Raw genomic sequence first — 18,180 nt, forward strand, 5'->3', positions numbered from 1 at the left:
GAGACTATAACAAATTTGAGGCTGGCCTCAGCAACCTAGCAAGACCCTGTCTCAAAATAAAACATAAAAAGGACTGGGGATGTGGCTCAGTGGTAGAGTGCCCCTAGGTGTTTTCTCTCTCTCTCTCTCTCTCACACACACACAAAAAAAAAAAAAAAAAAAAGGAGTAATACCCTTGACAGAAAATAAATATAAACAAAGAGAGAAAGAGGAAAAAAACACATTACTATTTTTAAAAACTTGAAAAAGGCCAGGTATAATCCTAGCTATTTGGGAGACTGAGGTAGAAGAATCACTTGAGCCTACGAGTTCCAGGCCAGCCTGGGCAACACAGAGAGATCCATCCCATAAATAAATAATTAAATAAAAAATTAGAAAAGACATTTCAAAGGAGGTGTGCAGGGAAGAGAAAAGGCCTCTTGAACCTAGGAATGCCAGTCAGATGATGTGAGACAGAAGTGAATATATCAGTCTGGACCTTGGTTCCTGTGGGTACAGAGTCATCTATCAGACCGAGATTGATCACTATAGCAAAAGAAAGTGTCACATTACAAATAACTTAATTTTTTGGACCTCTTTATTACAATGGTTAGCTTGAACCTACCTGATGTCTAAGAATAGACATAATTAAATAAGAAAAATTTTATGGAAACAAATTTGAAAAGATGAAATGACCAATTTAGAAAACAAGTTACCAAAACTTGAAAAAAATAGAAAATCTGAAAAACCCATAACTATTATGAAACTAAACTAGTTGTCAACTATTATAAAACTAAACATAACCAGCTGTGATGGCACACACCTGCATACCAGCTACTAGGGAGGCTGAGGTAGGAAGACTGTAAGTTAACTGTAAGCCTAGACAACTTATTGAGATCCTGTCTCAAAATAAAAAATAAAAAGGGGTGAGGATATAGCTCAGTGGTAGAGTCCCCTGGGTTCAATAAATAAATAAATAACCCAGTCTGTGGCATTCTCTGATACCATCTCAAAACAAAAAGACTAGCTTGAACCTTTCAACCTAAAAACTCATTTATTTTAATTCTCAGAATTTAAGAAAACACTTTTAATGATTTCCTCTCCTATTTTTCTTTCCCTTTTCCTAATATTTCTATTATTTGATATTGGATGTCTTAGATGAATTTTCCAATTGTTTTCTTTTTTCTATTTTAAATCTTTTTGTCATTCTGTTCTACTTTCTGAAAAATTTTCCAAATCTCTTGCTTCTTCAGTACTCTTTATTTTAGCATCATAGCCTACTGTTCAGTACTAGGGATTGAACCAGGGTCTTGCACATGCTAGGCAAGCACTCTACTACAAGCTACATCCCTGGCCTGTTCTTTTTAAATTTCAAGACAGTTTCACTAAGTTGCCCAGGTGTGTGCCTCGATCTTGGTGATCCTCCTGCTTCACCCATCCAAGAGTAGCCGGAATTACAGGCATGTGCTAATGTACCATGCTGTACTCTGCTCTTTTAAACTGTATATTCATTCTTTCATTAGTTCCACCCTGTCTTTATTACTGTAGCTTGATGCTAAGTCTTCAAATCAGGTATTTTAATCCACCCCCCTTTTTTTCATTTCTTTTGCTAGGTCACTTGCATTCTCATAAAATTTTAAAATCAACTTGTAAATTTCTAAGGGTTTTTTTTTGGTTGTGGGGGGGATACCAGGGATTGAACTCAAGGGCACTCGACCACCGAGCCACATCCCTAGCCTTATTTTGTATTTTATTAGTAATTCTTCTACCTTCTCTAATAGCACCTCGCTAAATTGCTGAGGCTGGCTTTGAACTTGCAATTCTCCTGCCTCCACCCCGTGAGCCGCAGGATTATAGGCATATGCCACTGCACCTGGCCTCTAAGGGATTTCTACTGGAACTGCACTGAATCTATAGGTCAATTTAAAAAGAATTAGAGGGCTGGGTTTGTGGCTCACTGGTAGAGTGTGCGTGCCTGGCACATGTGAAGAACTGGGTTCAATCCTAAGTATCACATAGAAATAAATAAATAAATAAATAAAATAAAGGTATTGTGTAATATCATCTACAACCAAAAAAAAAAAAGAAGAAGAAGAAGAAGAAAAAGAAAAAGAGAATTGGAACCAGGCATGGTGGTACATGCCTGTAATTGTAGCACTTGTAAGTTGAGGCAGGAGGATCTTAAGTTTGAGGCCAGCCTCAGCAACTTAGTGAGGCCCTAAGCAATTTAGCAAGACCCTATCTCAAAATAAAAAATAAAAAAAAGGACTGGGGATGTGGCTCAGTGGTAAAGTATCCCTGGGTTCAATCCCTAGATGAAAATCAATCAAAATCAGTCAGTCAATCAATCAGTAAGAATTAGCACCTTAACAATATCAAGTTTACCAATTCATGAGCATGTTATACCTTTTCATTTATGTAGGCCTTTTAAACTATCTCTCAGCAATGACTCCATAACTTTCAGTGATGAGATCTTGAATTTCTTTTGTTAAATTTATTCATTAATATTTTATGTTTCTTAGGGCTACTACAAATGGATTCAAGTTTGATTTTCCAATTGTTTGCTGTTGATAAATAAAAATATCAAGTGACTTTCATAATATTATAACCCAAAACATTGCTAAATCTACTAATTAGTTCTAGTAGTTATTCTGTATCTTCCTTAGGGATTTCTACATTGAAAATCATCTCTGTTTCTCACCTTGTTTGTTTGTTTATTTATTTGGACAGAGGGGCTTAGCCACTGATCCAGCCTTTTTAAAAAATTTTTTTATTTTGACTGGGTTCTTGCTAGGTTAAGTAGGGCCTCATTAAGATGCTGAGGCTGCCTTTGAACCTGTTATCCTCATGCCTCAGCTTCCCAAGCCACTGGGATTCTAGGTTTGAATGTCCACACCCAACTTCACCTAATCTTTATGCTTTTTATTTCTTCTTCTTGTCTTAACACAATGGGAAAGACTTCAAGTATAATGTTAAGTAGAAATAGTGAAAATGGACATCTTTGCTTTGTTCTTGGATCTATAGGGCAAAGTATTCAATAATTCAACAGTAAATATGATGTTTGCTTGGAAAATATGAAGTTTGTTGAGAAATTTTTCATAAATGAGTGTTGGATCTTGTCAAATGTCTTTCTGTAATATTTAAATGATCACATTTTTTCCTTTATTCTGTTAATGTGATGAATTATTCTGAATGATTTTCAAATGGTAAGCCAACTTTGCAGTCCTAAATAAATTCTATTTTCTATTGTAGGACTTAATTTGCTACTGTATTGTTGCAGAAGTTTGCATTTATATTCATAAGGCACATAGGTTTACAGTTTTCTTTTTCTGTAATATCTCTGTTAGAATTTGATTTTAGAATTATATTGGCCTCAAAAGGGCGGGGGGAGAGTTGAGAAGTGTTCCTCTATCCTCTATTTTATGAAAGAGTTTTATGTAAAATTGGTATTATTTTATCTTCTTTCTGAATTCTTTTTTGTTTTTCAGACATTCTTTAAATGTCTGGTAGAATCCATTTTTAAAATTTTTCTTTTAAAGTTTTTTAGTTGTTTATAGACCTTTATTTTATTTATTTATATGTGGTGCTGAAAGCCAAACCCAGTGCCTCACACATGCCAGGCAAGTGCACTACCGCTGAGCCACAGCCCAGCCCAAATCCATTATTGATACCATTGGGATCTGGAGGTTTTTTTTCCCAGAATTTTTTTTCCCATGCTGGGGAATCAAACTCAGGTCTTCAAACAGGCTAGGCAAATGTTATACCACTAAACTACAATGCCCCTGTGGAAAGATTTATAACAGCCAGTTCAGTTACTGTGTCTTTTCAAATTTGCTCTTTTATCTGTGCCAATTAGGGTACACTTTATTTTTCAATAAATTAGTACATTTCATTTCAGTTGCCTAAATTGTTAACATAAACATTCTCACAGGATTCTGTAACCAAAATGATTATTAAGTGACTAACAGGTACATACTACAGGGATACAGAGGACAAAAGGATGATTCACATTCTGGGAAGGACAGAGCAGGATGGCACAAGATGTTATCACACTACTCAGAACAGTGAACAATTTAAAACTTTAAAATTTATCATAGGTATGTATGTATAGGAAAAAGCATAGTATATATAGGGTTCATTACTATCCTCAATTTCAGGAATCCACTGGGGATCCTGGAACATATCCCTCAAGGATAAAGGGAGACTTCTATAAATCTACAATAAAGTTCAATATTCTAAAATCAGATAAAGTCAAATTTAGCTTTCAATAAACAATTATAATCTTTTACCTATCTTTGAATGCATCAGGATCAAAGGCCAGAAGCAGCCCTTGTTATATACTGAAGACTAAGTTTGCTTATAGTACTCACTTTCCTCAGTCATGTTAGGAAAGAGTCTTTCACTGAAATTCCTAGTTCCTCATATTTAAAGGAATAAATGAATACTCCTTATGCTGCTTGGCCAGTCCAACTCTTTTGAGACCTAAATTAAGAACATTTTCAACAGCATCTGCATCTTTTTTTTTAAGGCACATAAGCAAAGACACTGAATCCTTAGTCATTTTATTAGAAAAGTTTACTACTTCTTATAAGAAGAAATATATTTCTTATATATTAACATTTCATTTTAATCTTCATATTATAGTGCTTATTCTCAATATACAAAACAACCTAATACTGTGAACAGGTTTACCAAAATAATAATAATTATCATAATAAAATAGTGTCATATATACTTTACCAACAGTACTCACTTTTCCAAAAAAATATTAATCATGTACCTTTTGTGGCAAGATTTTTAGATGTTGAATTTTTAGTGAGATTTTTATGTCTTAATTTTTTTCTTTCTTCGTCAATTTGCTTTTCTTGTTGATGTAATTTCTCTTCTTTCTGAATTCTTTTTCGTTCTTCAGCTTTTCTTTGACACTCTTTCCAGGCTTCCAATTCTTTAGTTGCTTTTTTTCGTTCATTTTCTTTCATATCTTCTATCTTCTTCCTCTCTTCTTCTTCAATCTGTAAAAATTACAATTACCAAATCCTTTAAGACACATAAAAAGCATCATTTCTTTAAATAAATTGATTATAATAGTTAATTATTCTTACCTCTAAATTTTTGCCATTGGATCTGTAGCAATAATAGTGAATAAAGAATAAAAATGGGAAAGACAAATCATTTAGTAGAATGCCCATTGATTTGTGGGTCATGGACACATGTTTTAGTCCTGGATCTACCACTATTCTGATCTAGGGCAATCACTTCCTCTAACCTCAGATTACTCATATAAAAAATGATTATTCTAAAAGTTAAGTCATTTTCCCCAAAACCTACATACACCTACCAAAACATATACACAAACATTTGCCTTTCTACTTCTCCAAGTCTTACCTCATCTTAAGACTGAAGTTGTGCCTACCCTTACCTGAGAAAAGAGGACAGAGAAGGGAAGGAAATAGGAAGGATAAACTAGAGAGTTTCTTTTTGGTGGATGGAAATGTTTGAAATCTTTATCCTGCTGCCTGTTTAACACTTTCACATGAAAAGCTAAACACTGGATGATTTGAAAGCAGTATCTTGTATAGGAATGTGGCAACATTTTTCACTTCTAAAAATGTCTTCAATTTATGGACAAGAACAAATGTTAAATAGAGTAAATAGTTGGTGTATATAACTATCTGACTTTCATATGGTAAAGAAAATTTCTCACCTCTATTCTTTAGAGAAGTACTTTTTTCATTGATCAAAATGTCCTATTACCCAATACAGTAGTCATCAGCCACACATGGCTAATTAAACACTTTGTGGCTACTGTGACTGAGGAACTGAATTTTCAATTTTACTTTCATGTGTGTGTGTGTGTGTGTGTGTGTGTGTGTGTGTGTACAAAATATATAATGTATATTTATAGTACTGTGGATTGAACCCAGGGGCCCTTTACCACTAGACTACATCTCTAGCCCTTTTTTGTTCTGAAATGGTGTGAGGATGGCCTTAGGCCTAAGTCTAAGCAACTACATTTTAAAAAACTCCAGTTTGAAACCTGCAAGTCTCACCAGGCACACCTAAGGAGCCCTCCAGTATGGCCCTCAGGCACAAACAAGTCACTCTCCCACCTCCTCCATAAACTTAGAGTAACTCAGGCTGTCCTCACAGGATAAGGGGGAAAGGTGAAAAGATCAGGGTGGGGACCATCAGACCAGATGTTTTAACCCCAGGGTAAATGATGTCATTGAGAAATCCAATGGTAGCTGATAAGGATTGAAAGGGGGGTCAAAAGCCCCCAAATTGAGTGTAAGTAATGGAGCAAATGAACAGATATTCAGCCAGCCAATACTGATGCACACAAGCTGGAGAGCCTGATGAGGACCTGGACTGACATCCAATCACTTGTCATCCTTTGCCTGATCCTCTGCGTGGTTCTCACCACTCTCAAACTCTACAGCCACATCTTGACAATGGTGAAAGCTGCAACTTCTCCCTATGATCCTCTCCTCAACCGGCCTTCAGGTCCACCACAGAAGCCTGCCTTGGTTCCTGACCTGATCACCAAGGTCAGAATGAGTGGGCATCTGCTGGACTTAAAGCCTAAGGCTTCTTTTGATCAGACACTTGAGCTTAATATGCAGAGGGAATGTCTGTCATGAGCCTGTCATGATTAAGTGTGTTTGTAGTGCTTAGAATTAATCTAGAATTGTTTGCTGTGAATTGATTATGTCCATTGCAGTGCCTCACATTAATGATTGTAGTTTTTCTTGATTAAGAACCTATAGAGTGGGCTGGGGTTGTGGCTCAGCGGTAGAGTGCTTGCCTACCACGTGCGAGGCCCTGGGTTTGGTCCTCAGCACCACATAAAAATAAATAAATAAAATAAAGGTATTGTGTCCAACTACAACAAAAAATGAATATTTTAAAAAAGAGAACCTATAGAGTGAAATTGTATTGAATGATTTGAGTGAATAAAGCACTGAAAAGGGGCAGAAGCACATGGACATTTGTTGAGAGCCACAGCCAAAGGGGCCCCAGCAAACTGAAGTGAAAGATAAAACCAATCTACAGCTTCTACAATAGCCATCACTGAACTGCTTGCAGAACTTGCCTGGACACATTGTGAGCTCACCTGTATGCATTGTGAACTATCTGTTGGTACAGCGAATTGTGGTAGTGCTGGAGTATTTTTGCTGATGGTGTCACCGGTGGTACAATTTAGGAGCCCTCAATTGGCTTAATGTCATGGCATTTTGCATCCTCCTCTACTAGTGATGGTCTAAAATTTGGGGGCCAACAGAGGTGAGGCAAAGAACCTCACCCCCCCACAGGTGCAAAGGCCTATCCACAAGTATGGCTGTATGCTGGACCGGTAGTCAGTGACGGGTATGATCCAATTGCAGTGGTACCAACCTAAGACAGGAGGCTGACGCCTAGAGGTCAGTTCATCCGATGACGGGTAAGGACCATATGTTGAATTGGACTGCCTAACAGGCACGGTCCCTAAGCCACATGCTTGTTGTTTAAACAGAGAGGGGGAGATGTTGAGAGCCACAGCCAAAGGGGCCCCAGCAAACTTCCAGCTGCCAGCAAACTTCCAGCTGCTGGCTGATGATTGGCTCACAGCGGCCCCAGCAACATCTAGCTGATTGGCTCCTCGGCCCCAGCAACATCTAGCTGATTGGCTCCTCTGCGGTGATGCTCATTGGACTGTTTCCCTGCCCTTTCAGACCACGGAGCTGCTCACTGGGGGACTTTTTTGGCTCTGCCCACGTGACCCAGCCAATCAGCCTCAAGAGCAGGAGGATTGTGGGAGGTGGAGAGAAGCTGGGGGGGAGAGAGAGGCTTGGGGAAAGCCGGTGGTGGCAGTTGAGGCTCTGAGGGTTTTTCCTGAGAGACTATTTTGTTTGTCGTGTGTGGTTCTAAAAATAAAGTTAGTTTCTTTTGACAAGTGGCTCCTGATTGTGCCCAGCCAGACTACGGCAGACATTCTTTATTTCTCCCCCTTGACTGCATAAGTCACACCTTTTGCCCATCACGACAGATGGGGTCTCACAAAGTTGCTGAGGCTGGTCTCAAACAAGTGATCGCCTGACTCAGCCTCCTGAGTTGCTGGAATTATAGGTATAAGTATACATTGCTGGTTATATCAGCAATGAGGACTCCAACTGACATTCCATCACTTGCTGATTCTATCAGCAATGTATATTTAAAGTAATTTACATTTAAATAGCACATCTAAAGTGGTTCTAGGATATGGACATGGTGGATGAAGGCTCCCAAAGATTGTATTGTTTTAGGATACAAATATTATAAGTAAGAAATCTGCACTGAAAGGTGGTCAATAATATCTACTTGACTTAATACTGTCTTCTGGAAGACTAATTATTTTCCTACTGAACTATGACACAGTAACTTTAAAATAAATTTCATAGCATAATGAAGGAGTCCTAATTCTGTTGCTATGATTTGGATCTGGTTTGCTCCCCAACATTCACATGTTAGAGGCTTGATCCTCAGAGTGGTGATGTGGGAGGTGGTAAGGTGGGACCTTTAAGAACTATGGCCTAGAGGGAGATCCTTAGGTCACTAGGGGTACTATCCTTGGAAGGGATTAAGATAGTTCTTAGGAGCCTGTTAGGTTGGTTCTAAAGAGAGCATGTTGTTATAAAATCTGAGCCTGACTCCTGAATCCCTGAGCATCCTATTTTGGGATGTGATCTCTTGCTCACAAATGTTCTTGTCATGATGTTATCCACCAGAGGCTGAGCAGATGGGGCTTCCTGATCTAAGACTTTCAGTCTCTAAAACTGTGAGCTAAATAAACCTCTTTTCTTTATAGAGTTACCCATCTTTAGTTGTTTTCTTACAGTAATGAAAAACGGACAAAATATATCCATATCCATGTAAGGCTTGAACTAAGCACAGAAAATAATAATTACTACATATTCCAAGTTCAGAGAGTTCAGTGAACTTCCAACAAGATAGGTGAGGAAGAATCCATACACAGCAAAGAACCAGCATTTACATACCTGGCAAAGGGGATAATGAACAGTAGTTGGGATCCTGAGACAAGATCTCAAATATTAACATGCCCTGTATTTGAGGCAGGAGGGCAGCGATTTTACCAAGTTTTAAATTTCAAAACAGTGAAGCAGCTAAAAGAGGCTGTAACAACCTATGGTCCTCAAGCACCCTTCACTGTAAGCATGGTCGAATCCATTAACAACTTGAACATGACGCCAGCAGATTGGGCTAATATGTGTAAAGCTGTGCTAAATGGAGGATAATACCTGTTATGGAAGGTTGCCAATGAGGAATTTTGCAAGGAGACGGCTAGGCGAAATGCAGCAGCTGGTTATCCTCAGAGAAATCTAGATATGTTGTTAGGAAAGGGACCTTATGAGGATCAGCAGCAACAAATTGCATATGATCCTGGCGTATACGCACAAATTGCTGCAGATGCAATTAAGGCATGGAAGACTTTACAAGGACATGGAGGTTTACAAGGTCAATTATCTAAGGTAATACAAGGAGCTAATGAACCTTATGCTGAATTTGTAGATAGGCTTATTCAAACAGCTACCAGAGTTTTTGGGAATACAGAACAAGCAATGCCATTACTAAAACACCTGGCTTATGAGCAAGCGAATCGTTGGTGCAGAGATATCATTAGACCATGGAAACATGAAGATTTAAACACATATATTAAATTATGTAGAGACATTAATGAACAAGAGCAAGTCGTGGCAGCTGCAGTAAAACAGGCTTTAGATGCCAGAGACATTAATGAACAAGGGCAAATTGTGGCAGCTGCAGTAAAACAGGCTTTAGATGCCAGGCCAAGAACATGCTACAATTGTGAACAAACAGGACATTTTAAAAGGAATTGCCCCATTGGAGGAGGGTTTAACAAAACTAGGTATCGAAGGAGTAGAATACCAGATATTTGCCCACGATGCCGTAGAGGGAGACATTGGGCTGATGAATGCCGTTCTCAAACCACCATAGAGGGTACTCCATTATCAAAAAACAAACAAGGACCAGGTGTTTATCCACGATATCGTGGAGAAAGGCATCGGGCTCCATTGCCAAAAAATGGACAGGGGGGCCCAATGCTCCGGGGCCCAAAACCACAAATATACGGAGCACTGGAGGAACCCAGCAACCCCATCAGGGTAGTGCCCAGGACACATTGTCCATCAGATCCCTCATCAGACAAACCAGAGGGAGCGCAGGGTTGGACATCTGCGCCTCCGCCAGAGCAGTACTAACTCCAGAGATGGGAGTTCAAATCATTCCCACAGGGGTGAAAGGACCTCTTCCCAAAGGAACAGTAGGCTTATTATTGGGACGCAGCTCTTCTACTCTAAAAGGACTTATGATAAGTCCTGGGGTAATTGATCCCGATTATGAAGGTGAAATAAAAATTATAGCCAGTTCTCCAAAGGGTATATCAGTAATTTCACCAGGAGATAGAATAGCACAGTTACTAATAATACCCAGCCTACATGATAAATTTTCCAGTCGTACTGTAGAAAGAGGTTCCAAGGGATTAGGCTCCACAGGTGTAGATTGGGCTGTGCTTTCTTTAAATTTAGATTCTCGCCCCATGCTAAAACTAAATATTCAAGGACATGAATTTAATGGCCTACTGGATACAGGTGCAGACCTTAGCATCATCTCTCGTCAAGAATGGCCAAAACATTGGCCATTACAACAAGCCACTCAAACGCTTCGAGGCCTAGGAGTGGTGACTAATCCCCATAGAAGTGCAATGGTATTAGATTGGAAGGATCCTGAAGGATGTGAAGGATCTATACAGCCATATGTATTGGATCATCTTCCCGTAAATTTATGGGGACGAGATGTCCTAGATCAATTAGGTTTGACATTAACAAATAACATCAACCAAAATGCACCCACTATTATGACTAGACAAGGTTTTAGGAAAGGAAAAAGATTAGAAAAACAAGAACAAGGTATAGCAGCACCAATACAAAAAGATCAAGGAACAGAAAGACATGGGTTGGATTTTCAGAAAGGGCCACTGAGACAATAAAAATTACTTGGAAATCAGAAAGACCACTATGGGTTCCTCAGTGGCCCCTGACTAAAGAAAAGATACAAGCAGCCCATGACCTGGTCAAACAACAATTAGCGGAAGGACATATACAACCTTCTGTATCTCCCCATAATACTCCCATTTTTGTCATCAAAAAGAAATCTGGTAAATGGAGATTATTGCAAGATTTAAGAGCCATTAATAATGAGATGGTTATTATGGGACCTGCTCAATCAGGGATTCCTCAGTTGTCTGCTTTGCCAAAAACCTGGTATGTTTTAGTTATAGATATTAAAGATTGTTTTTTTTCAATTCCAATTCATCCTGAGGATAGTCCACGTTTTGCATTTACTATCCCTGCACTGAATCATGAAGGTCCTGATCAGAGATATGAATGGAAAGTACTCCCTCAAGGGATGGCTAACAGCCCAACTATGTGTCAAATTTATGTTAACAAAGTAATCCAGCCACTTAGAAATCAAAATCCTGAACTACAAATATTTCACTATATGGATGATGTATTATTAGCACACAAAGACAAAAACACATTGCTAGAATGTTATGCCACACTTACAAACTTATTAAAAAATTATAATCTAGAGATAGCAATAGATAAAGTACAATTAAATTTTCCAATTAATTATTTAGGAGTTCTATTATCCTCAACCATGGTCTGTCCACCAAAAATTCAAATACGAGTAGATCAACTCAAATCACTTAATGACTTTCAAAAGTTATTAGGAGACATAAATTGGATAAGGCCTTATTTAGGTATACCAACAGGAGAGTTGGGACCTTTATTTGATATCCTAAAAGGTCCATCAGATCCAAATTCACCCCGAATGTTAACGCCTGAAGCAAGAAAGGCATTAAAAATCATTGAAACATATATGGAAAATATGCATTTGGATAGAATTGATATAAGTTTGCCTTTATTATTTATTGTACTACCAACAAAAAATATTCCTACAGGAGTATTTTGGCAAGAAGGTCCATTATTATGGATTTATTTATCTTATTCTCCTAACACTATTCTTACTAGGTATCCTGAGGCTGTAGGACAATTAATACTCAAAGGAATAAAAGCAGCAAAGGGAGTGTTTGGAATTTCTCCCAATAAAATTATTACTCCATATACTATGAATCAAATTGATGAGTTAGCTAATGAGTTAAATACTTGGGCAATAATCATGTGCAAATCTAATGTTTCATTTGATAACCACTTACCATCTAATCCTTTATTGTCTTTTTGGTCATTGCATCCTGTAATTTTTCCAAAAATGACAAGAAAAACACCTATCATGAATGCTCCAAATATATTCACTGATGGGTCAAATAATGGTACAGCAGCAGTAGTTACCCCTGATCAAACTTTTACATTTTTAGTACCCAAACAATCAGCTCAAAAGGTAGAGCTTAATGCAGTTTTACAAGCTTTTGTGATGTTTAAAGATTCTGTATTTAATTTATTTTCTGATAGTCAGTATGTAGTTAATGCTATAGTATCTCTTGAAGATGCTGGTAGGATTTCCCCTTCTTCTACTGTTTTCTCTTTGCTTTCCACTATACAAAGTCTAATCTGGGACAGAAAAGATCCATTCTTTATAGGACATATCAGGGCACATACAGGATTGCCTGGAGCCCTTAGTTTGGGCAATGATTTAGCAGATAAAACTACACATGACATACATATTTTCTCTACACTAGAAGAAGCTATAAATTTTCATAAAAAGTTCCATGTCAATGCTAATACTTTACAAAAGTGTTTTAAAATAACTAAGGAACAAGCTAGACAAATAATAAAACAATGTCAAAATTGTGTGACCTTTTTACCACAAGTTAATCTTGGAGTCAATCCTAGAGGATTGATACCTAACCATATTTGGCAGATGGACGTCACACACTTGCCAGAATTTGGAAAATTAAAATATTTGCATGTTACAGTTGATACTTCTTCTGGATTTTTGATGGGCTCCCTTCATGCCGGAGAAAAAACTAAAGATGTTATAGCTCATTGCTTACAAAATTTTGCCACTGTGGGTGTTCCAAAACAGTTAAAAACAGATAATGCCCCTGGTTATACTTCTACCTCTTTTAAACAATTTTGCTCAACATTTGGCATTACTCATATAACAGGAATCCCATACAATCCACAGGGACAAGGCATAGTTGAAAGAGCTCATCAAACTATTAAAATGTACTTATTAAAGCAAAAAGACGGAATTGGGAAGGGGTATATACTCCCCAAAGATAAACTTAAAATAACCCTTTTTACTCTAAACTTTTTAAATTTGGATTCATCAGGACTTAGTGCTGCGGAAAGGCATATGTGTCCAAAAAATGTGCATAAGCCCAAGGTACTTTGGAAGGATATTCTAACAGGACAATGGAAAGGTCCTGACCCAGTAATTGTCTGGAGTCGGAGGTCTGTTTGTGTGTTTCCACAGGGAGAACAGCAGCCGATTTGGATTCCAGAGAGATTAACCAAGGTCCTGACCCAGTGATTGTCTGGAGTCGGGGGTCTGTTTATGTGTTTCCACAGGGAGAACAGCAGCCGATTTGGATTCCAGAAAGATTAACTAAAGCGATTTCTACAGACCAAAAAGAAGATGATTTGGCTCAAATCCATAACAACTGATATCCAAAACTCCAGTTTGGCTATTCTTACATCTGCAACAGAACCAGGATGCTTTTTTCAATATCTATTTTATTATTGCCCTTTGCCATATCATGAAGTTCTATTTTGTTTTTTGAGCTCATACAGACCTAGGTTAATGTTTTGCTGATCAGTTCTATTTTTTGACTATAGAGTTTTTAAACATTGCAATGGAGATTTCACCTGTAAAAAGTTATAAGGCCTTTACTATAATGTTATGTGTTGTATGTATTATATTATGTGTGCACACTTGTGTTTTGTGTTATATGTTTGAATGTACGTATGTCCATATATCATATATGATGAGCGCTCATGATAAAATGGATCCAAATATTTTTTTTTCACGTGATTTATATGTTTTAATTTAAATTGGGTAAACAACTGTTGAGGATTGTTTTAATATGTAAACAAAAAAGAAGGTTAACAGATCTGTTTGTTTACTTTCACCTTTCCTTTTCATTATATTTAATAATTCTCTTAAAGATAATGTAAATTGTTAAGAAAATTGTTTTCTTTTAGTGCCTTCTGTAATGTTACATAATTTTTTCTTTAGCCATTATTGCCAGAATTCCTATCTTCATCCCAGTGCCGGTGAAGACAATGTAAATTGTTAAGAAAATTGTTTTCTTTTAGTGCCTTCTGGAATGTTACATAATTTTTTCTTTAGCCATTATTGCCAGAATTCCTATCTTCATCCCAGTGCTGGTGAAGTCAAAGATAAAACCAATCTACAGCTTCTACAATAGCCATCACTGAACTGCTTGCAGAACTTGCCTGGACACATTGTAAGCTCACCTGTATGCATTGTGAACTATCTGTTGGTGCAGCGACTTGTGGTAGTGTTGGGGTATTTTTGCTGATGATGTCATTGGTGGTACAATTTTTCCAAAAGGAGCCGTCAATTGGCTTGGTGTATCTTCCTCCCTTCTGCTTGTCATGATCGTCCAGCTAAAATTTGGGGGCCAACAGAGGTGAGGCAAAGAACCTCACCCCCCCGCTGGTACAAAGACCTCTCCACAGGTGTGGCTGTATACTGGACCGGTAGTCAGTGACGGGTAAGATCCAATTGCAATGGTACCAACCTAAGGACCATATGTACTATTGGACAACCTAAGGCAGGCACGGTCCCTAAGCCACATGCTTGTTGTTTAAACAGAGAGGGGGAGATGTTGAGAGCCACAGCCCAAGGGGCCCCAGCAAACTTCCAGCTGCCAGCAAACTTCCAGCTGCCGGCTGATGATTGGCTCACAGCGGCCCCAGCAACATCTAGCTGATTGGCTCCTAGGCCCCAGCAACATCTAGCTGATTGGCTCCTCTGCGGTGATGCTCATTGGGCTGTTTCCCTGCCCTTTCAGACCACGGAGCTGCTCATTGGGGGACTTTTTTGGCTCCGCCCACGTGACCCAGCCAATCGGCCTCAAGAGCAGGAGGATTGTGGGAGGTGGAGAGAAGCTTGTGTGGGAGAGAGAGGCTTGTGGAAAGCCGGTGGTGGCAGTTGAGGCTCTGAGGGTTTTTCCTGAGAGGCTGTTTTGTTTGGCGTGTGTGGTTCTAAAAATAAAGTTAGTTTCTTTTGACAAGTGGCTCCTGATTGTGCCCAGCCAGACTGCGGCAGGGGATAATGAACAGTCATTATTAGAGAGGAAGTCACAATCTAAAAGGACAAGATGTTGATTTCACCCAATTTAATAATGTTTGTTTTTTATTCTCTCTGCCCTATGACAAGGAAAAGGGAAAAGTATTTGAAGAGTTAGACTAACCCCTCATAATCAATATTGGCAGAGTGAATTTTATTTTATTATTTTTTTTTAATTTTTAATTTCAGCTTAAAACAACACATCTTCATTATCTCATGGTTTGGGTAGGTCTGGAATTGGGATCAGCTTATTTGGATCTCTACTTCAAGGTCTCTTAAGAGGTTGCAATCAAGATGTCTGCCAGAGCTGGAATCTGATATGAAGGCTCAGTGAGGATAGATCTGCTTCCAAGCTCATACATGGTTGTTGGCCGGATACAGCACCCTGCAGGCTATTGGACTAAAGGCCGCCACTCTTTGCTGGCTGTCAGCCAGAAGTGACCTTTAGTTCCTAGCCATGAGGGCCTTTCTACAGGACAGCTCACAATATTGCCTTTTGCTTCGTCAAAGGCAGCAAAGGAGAGCTCCGCAAGTTAGACCTTTGTCTTAGGCTTCAATCTTTATGTTTATTTCCCCCACATTCAGTTAGTCACTGTGCACGCAGATCCTACCACTAATGTGACTGTCAAGTCTGTCCTCTCCTCTCCATTCTAAGTCCTTAGATTCAGTACTCATCTTTGCTCTACTGGCTATTCTAAGGAATCTCTCTGGCTTGGTACTATAGCCACAGAGATTCCACAACCAGCTCTGCAGAAGTGGGGAAAGCACTGATTTGCAGTATCTGCTTATTTCCATGGGGCAAATACCCAACCCTGGTTCATTTTAAGCTACTGTCACTGGGAACAGTGTTGGGAAGAGATGCTCAGTAGCTCACCATTATATAGTATTTCCACTCTTCAGATACAGTAGATTTTTAAAAACTTCTCAGAAACTTAGATAATAGTAAAATGTAGTAATTAGGAAATTATACACCTTTAAAATGTTTAATTTTAGTTTGATTTAATATTTAAAAATGGCTATGGTTAACAACCTACTCAGAAAATTCCTAGCTCCACACCACTGCCCTGGCCCTTGTCTTTACATTCAAGATGCTCTCCCAAAGCACAGTAGACATTTCAACACAAACAATACGATGTATCACTGTCCCTGCTCTTGCTGGTGGTTTCTCATGGTACAAAATCTTTTATGTACATAAGACCCCTCATCCTCTACCACACCAATTGTATTTTGGGTGGAAATTAAATATGAATGATGACAATAACCAAGCCTAACACTGTGCTAAGCACTCAATAGTACATGCATTATATTGTTTAATCTTTGCAACAATCATATGAGCTAGCTACTTTTATTTTCCCCACTTTGCAAATGAGGAAAGTGAAAAGTGTTTAAGTGACATGTAAAAGTTTATGTAGAGGGCTGGGGTTGTAGCTCAGTGGTAGGGCATTTGCCTAGCATGTGTGAGGCACTGGGTTTGATCCTTGACACCACATAAAAATAAATAAATAAAATAAAGGTATTGTGTCCATCTACAACTAAAAACAGATACTTTAAAAAATCTATGTGGAGAATACATAATAGAAATGGTCCAATAATAAAACCCAGACTCTTGGGGCTGGGATTGTGGCTCAGTGGTAGAGCGCTCCCCTAGCACGGGCGGGACCCAGGTTCGATCCTCAGCACCACATAAAAATAAAGGCATTATGTTGTATCCATCTACACCTAAAAAATAAATGTAAAAAAAAAAAAAACCAAACTCATCAACAATTTAACACACCCCACATGCACTATGTTCTTCTTATATTCTTCCTATTGCATGTTTTTTTTCTCTATCTAGAATGGCACATGACTAGCGACCCCACAGCACCATCACTTTACTCTCACCTACCCAAGAAGCTGCTACTCTAAGTACCTTGTTCAATTGCACTTAGAACTATGTGCTTCAGCTACTTTCTAAACTGGGAGGTAAGAGAAATTGAAAGACTCAAGAGCATACAGTCACCCCTGGGAGTCAAGTAACACCAGAAGCAGGGCTGACATGAGGCGGTAAGCATTTATCAGTAAAAATAAAACAAAAACCTAATTTTCTCCAAGTGCCAAGGCATGAAGAAAATAGCTAAGGTGTCTCAGGGTTGAAAACAGTCAAAATATATTTCTATTAAAATGGAATGAAGTCTAGCTAACTATTCCTTGTTTGCTTTGTTGTTGTTTTGGTTTGGGTTTTGGGTGTTTTATTTTGGTGGGGGGTTTACTTTGGTTGCTATTTAGGATTCAGCTGTGCCTTTGTGCATACTAAACACACACTCTACCATTGAGCTACACCCCCAGTCCCATAACTGTCCCTTCTTAAACTATCACTAAATTAGTTAGAAAGAGATAAAGGAGAGGGAAGGGAGGTGGATAGAGAGGAGGAGGAAGAGGAGGAAGGGAGAAGAAAAGGGGAGGGCAGGGAGGAGAAGGGAGGGTGGAATTGATAGAAGAAATGGAAGAAAAAGAATTCATTTTACTATCCAAAACTAAGAACTTACAGATAGCTCATTGCCAGGATCCTTGTGACACACAGAAATCTAGAGAATTCTAGAGTACTATACCCCCTACCCTGTTCCTCCCAAAGATTTTTTCATCCATTCTGGAACATCAATTTCCAGAAAACAAAGTAGAAATTGGAAAAATCAGGAGTGGAGATTTTGCTGGTCCTAAAGAAAGGAAAAGAAGAAGTCTTACAGACAACCAAATTGGGTAGGGGGATTCCTCATAGTAGTCAATCAAAAGTTCCTTCCTGACTCCTTCCCTTTGACCTCAAATATTCTTCCCAGCTACTGGTGAACATAGGTGGAATTAAAAAACCAGACAGAGTTCTATGGAGAT

At 38.6% G+C, this 18,180-nt stretch overlaps 1 protein-coding gene across 4 annotated transcripts in view; it reads right to left on the reverse strand.

The window, feature by feature from the left end:
- Positions 1 to 18,180, reverse strand: part of Dnaaf4 (dynein axonemal assembly factor 4) — a 52,273-nt gene that overhangs the window by 23,352 nt on the left and 10,741 nt on the right. For all 4 annotated transcript variants that reach the window (XR_009228401.1, XM_046461927.2, XM_046461928.2 and 1 more), the window contains exon 4: positions 4,760 to 4,991. Coding sequence is in view for 3 of the 4 variants with exons in the window: in XM_046461927.2 (XP_046317883.1) it covers positions 4,760 to 4,991 (232 nt within the window). In the remaining variant the exon portion in view is untranslated. The remainder of the gene's footprint in view (positions 1 to 4,759; positions 4,992 to 18,180) is intronic.

This window comes from Marmota monax, unplaced genomic scaffold, assembly GCF_021218885.2.
Source record: "Marmota monax isolate L192 unplaced genomic scaffold, Marmota_monax_Labrador192_F-V1.1 WCK01_AAM20220418_F8-fsc00001, whole genome shotgun sequence".
Taxonomy (NCBI): Eukaryota; Metazoa; Chordata; class Mammalia; order Rodentia; family Sciuridae; genus Marmota; species Marmota monax.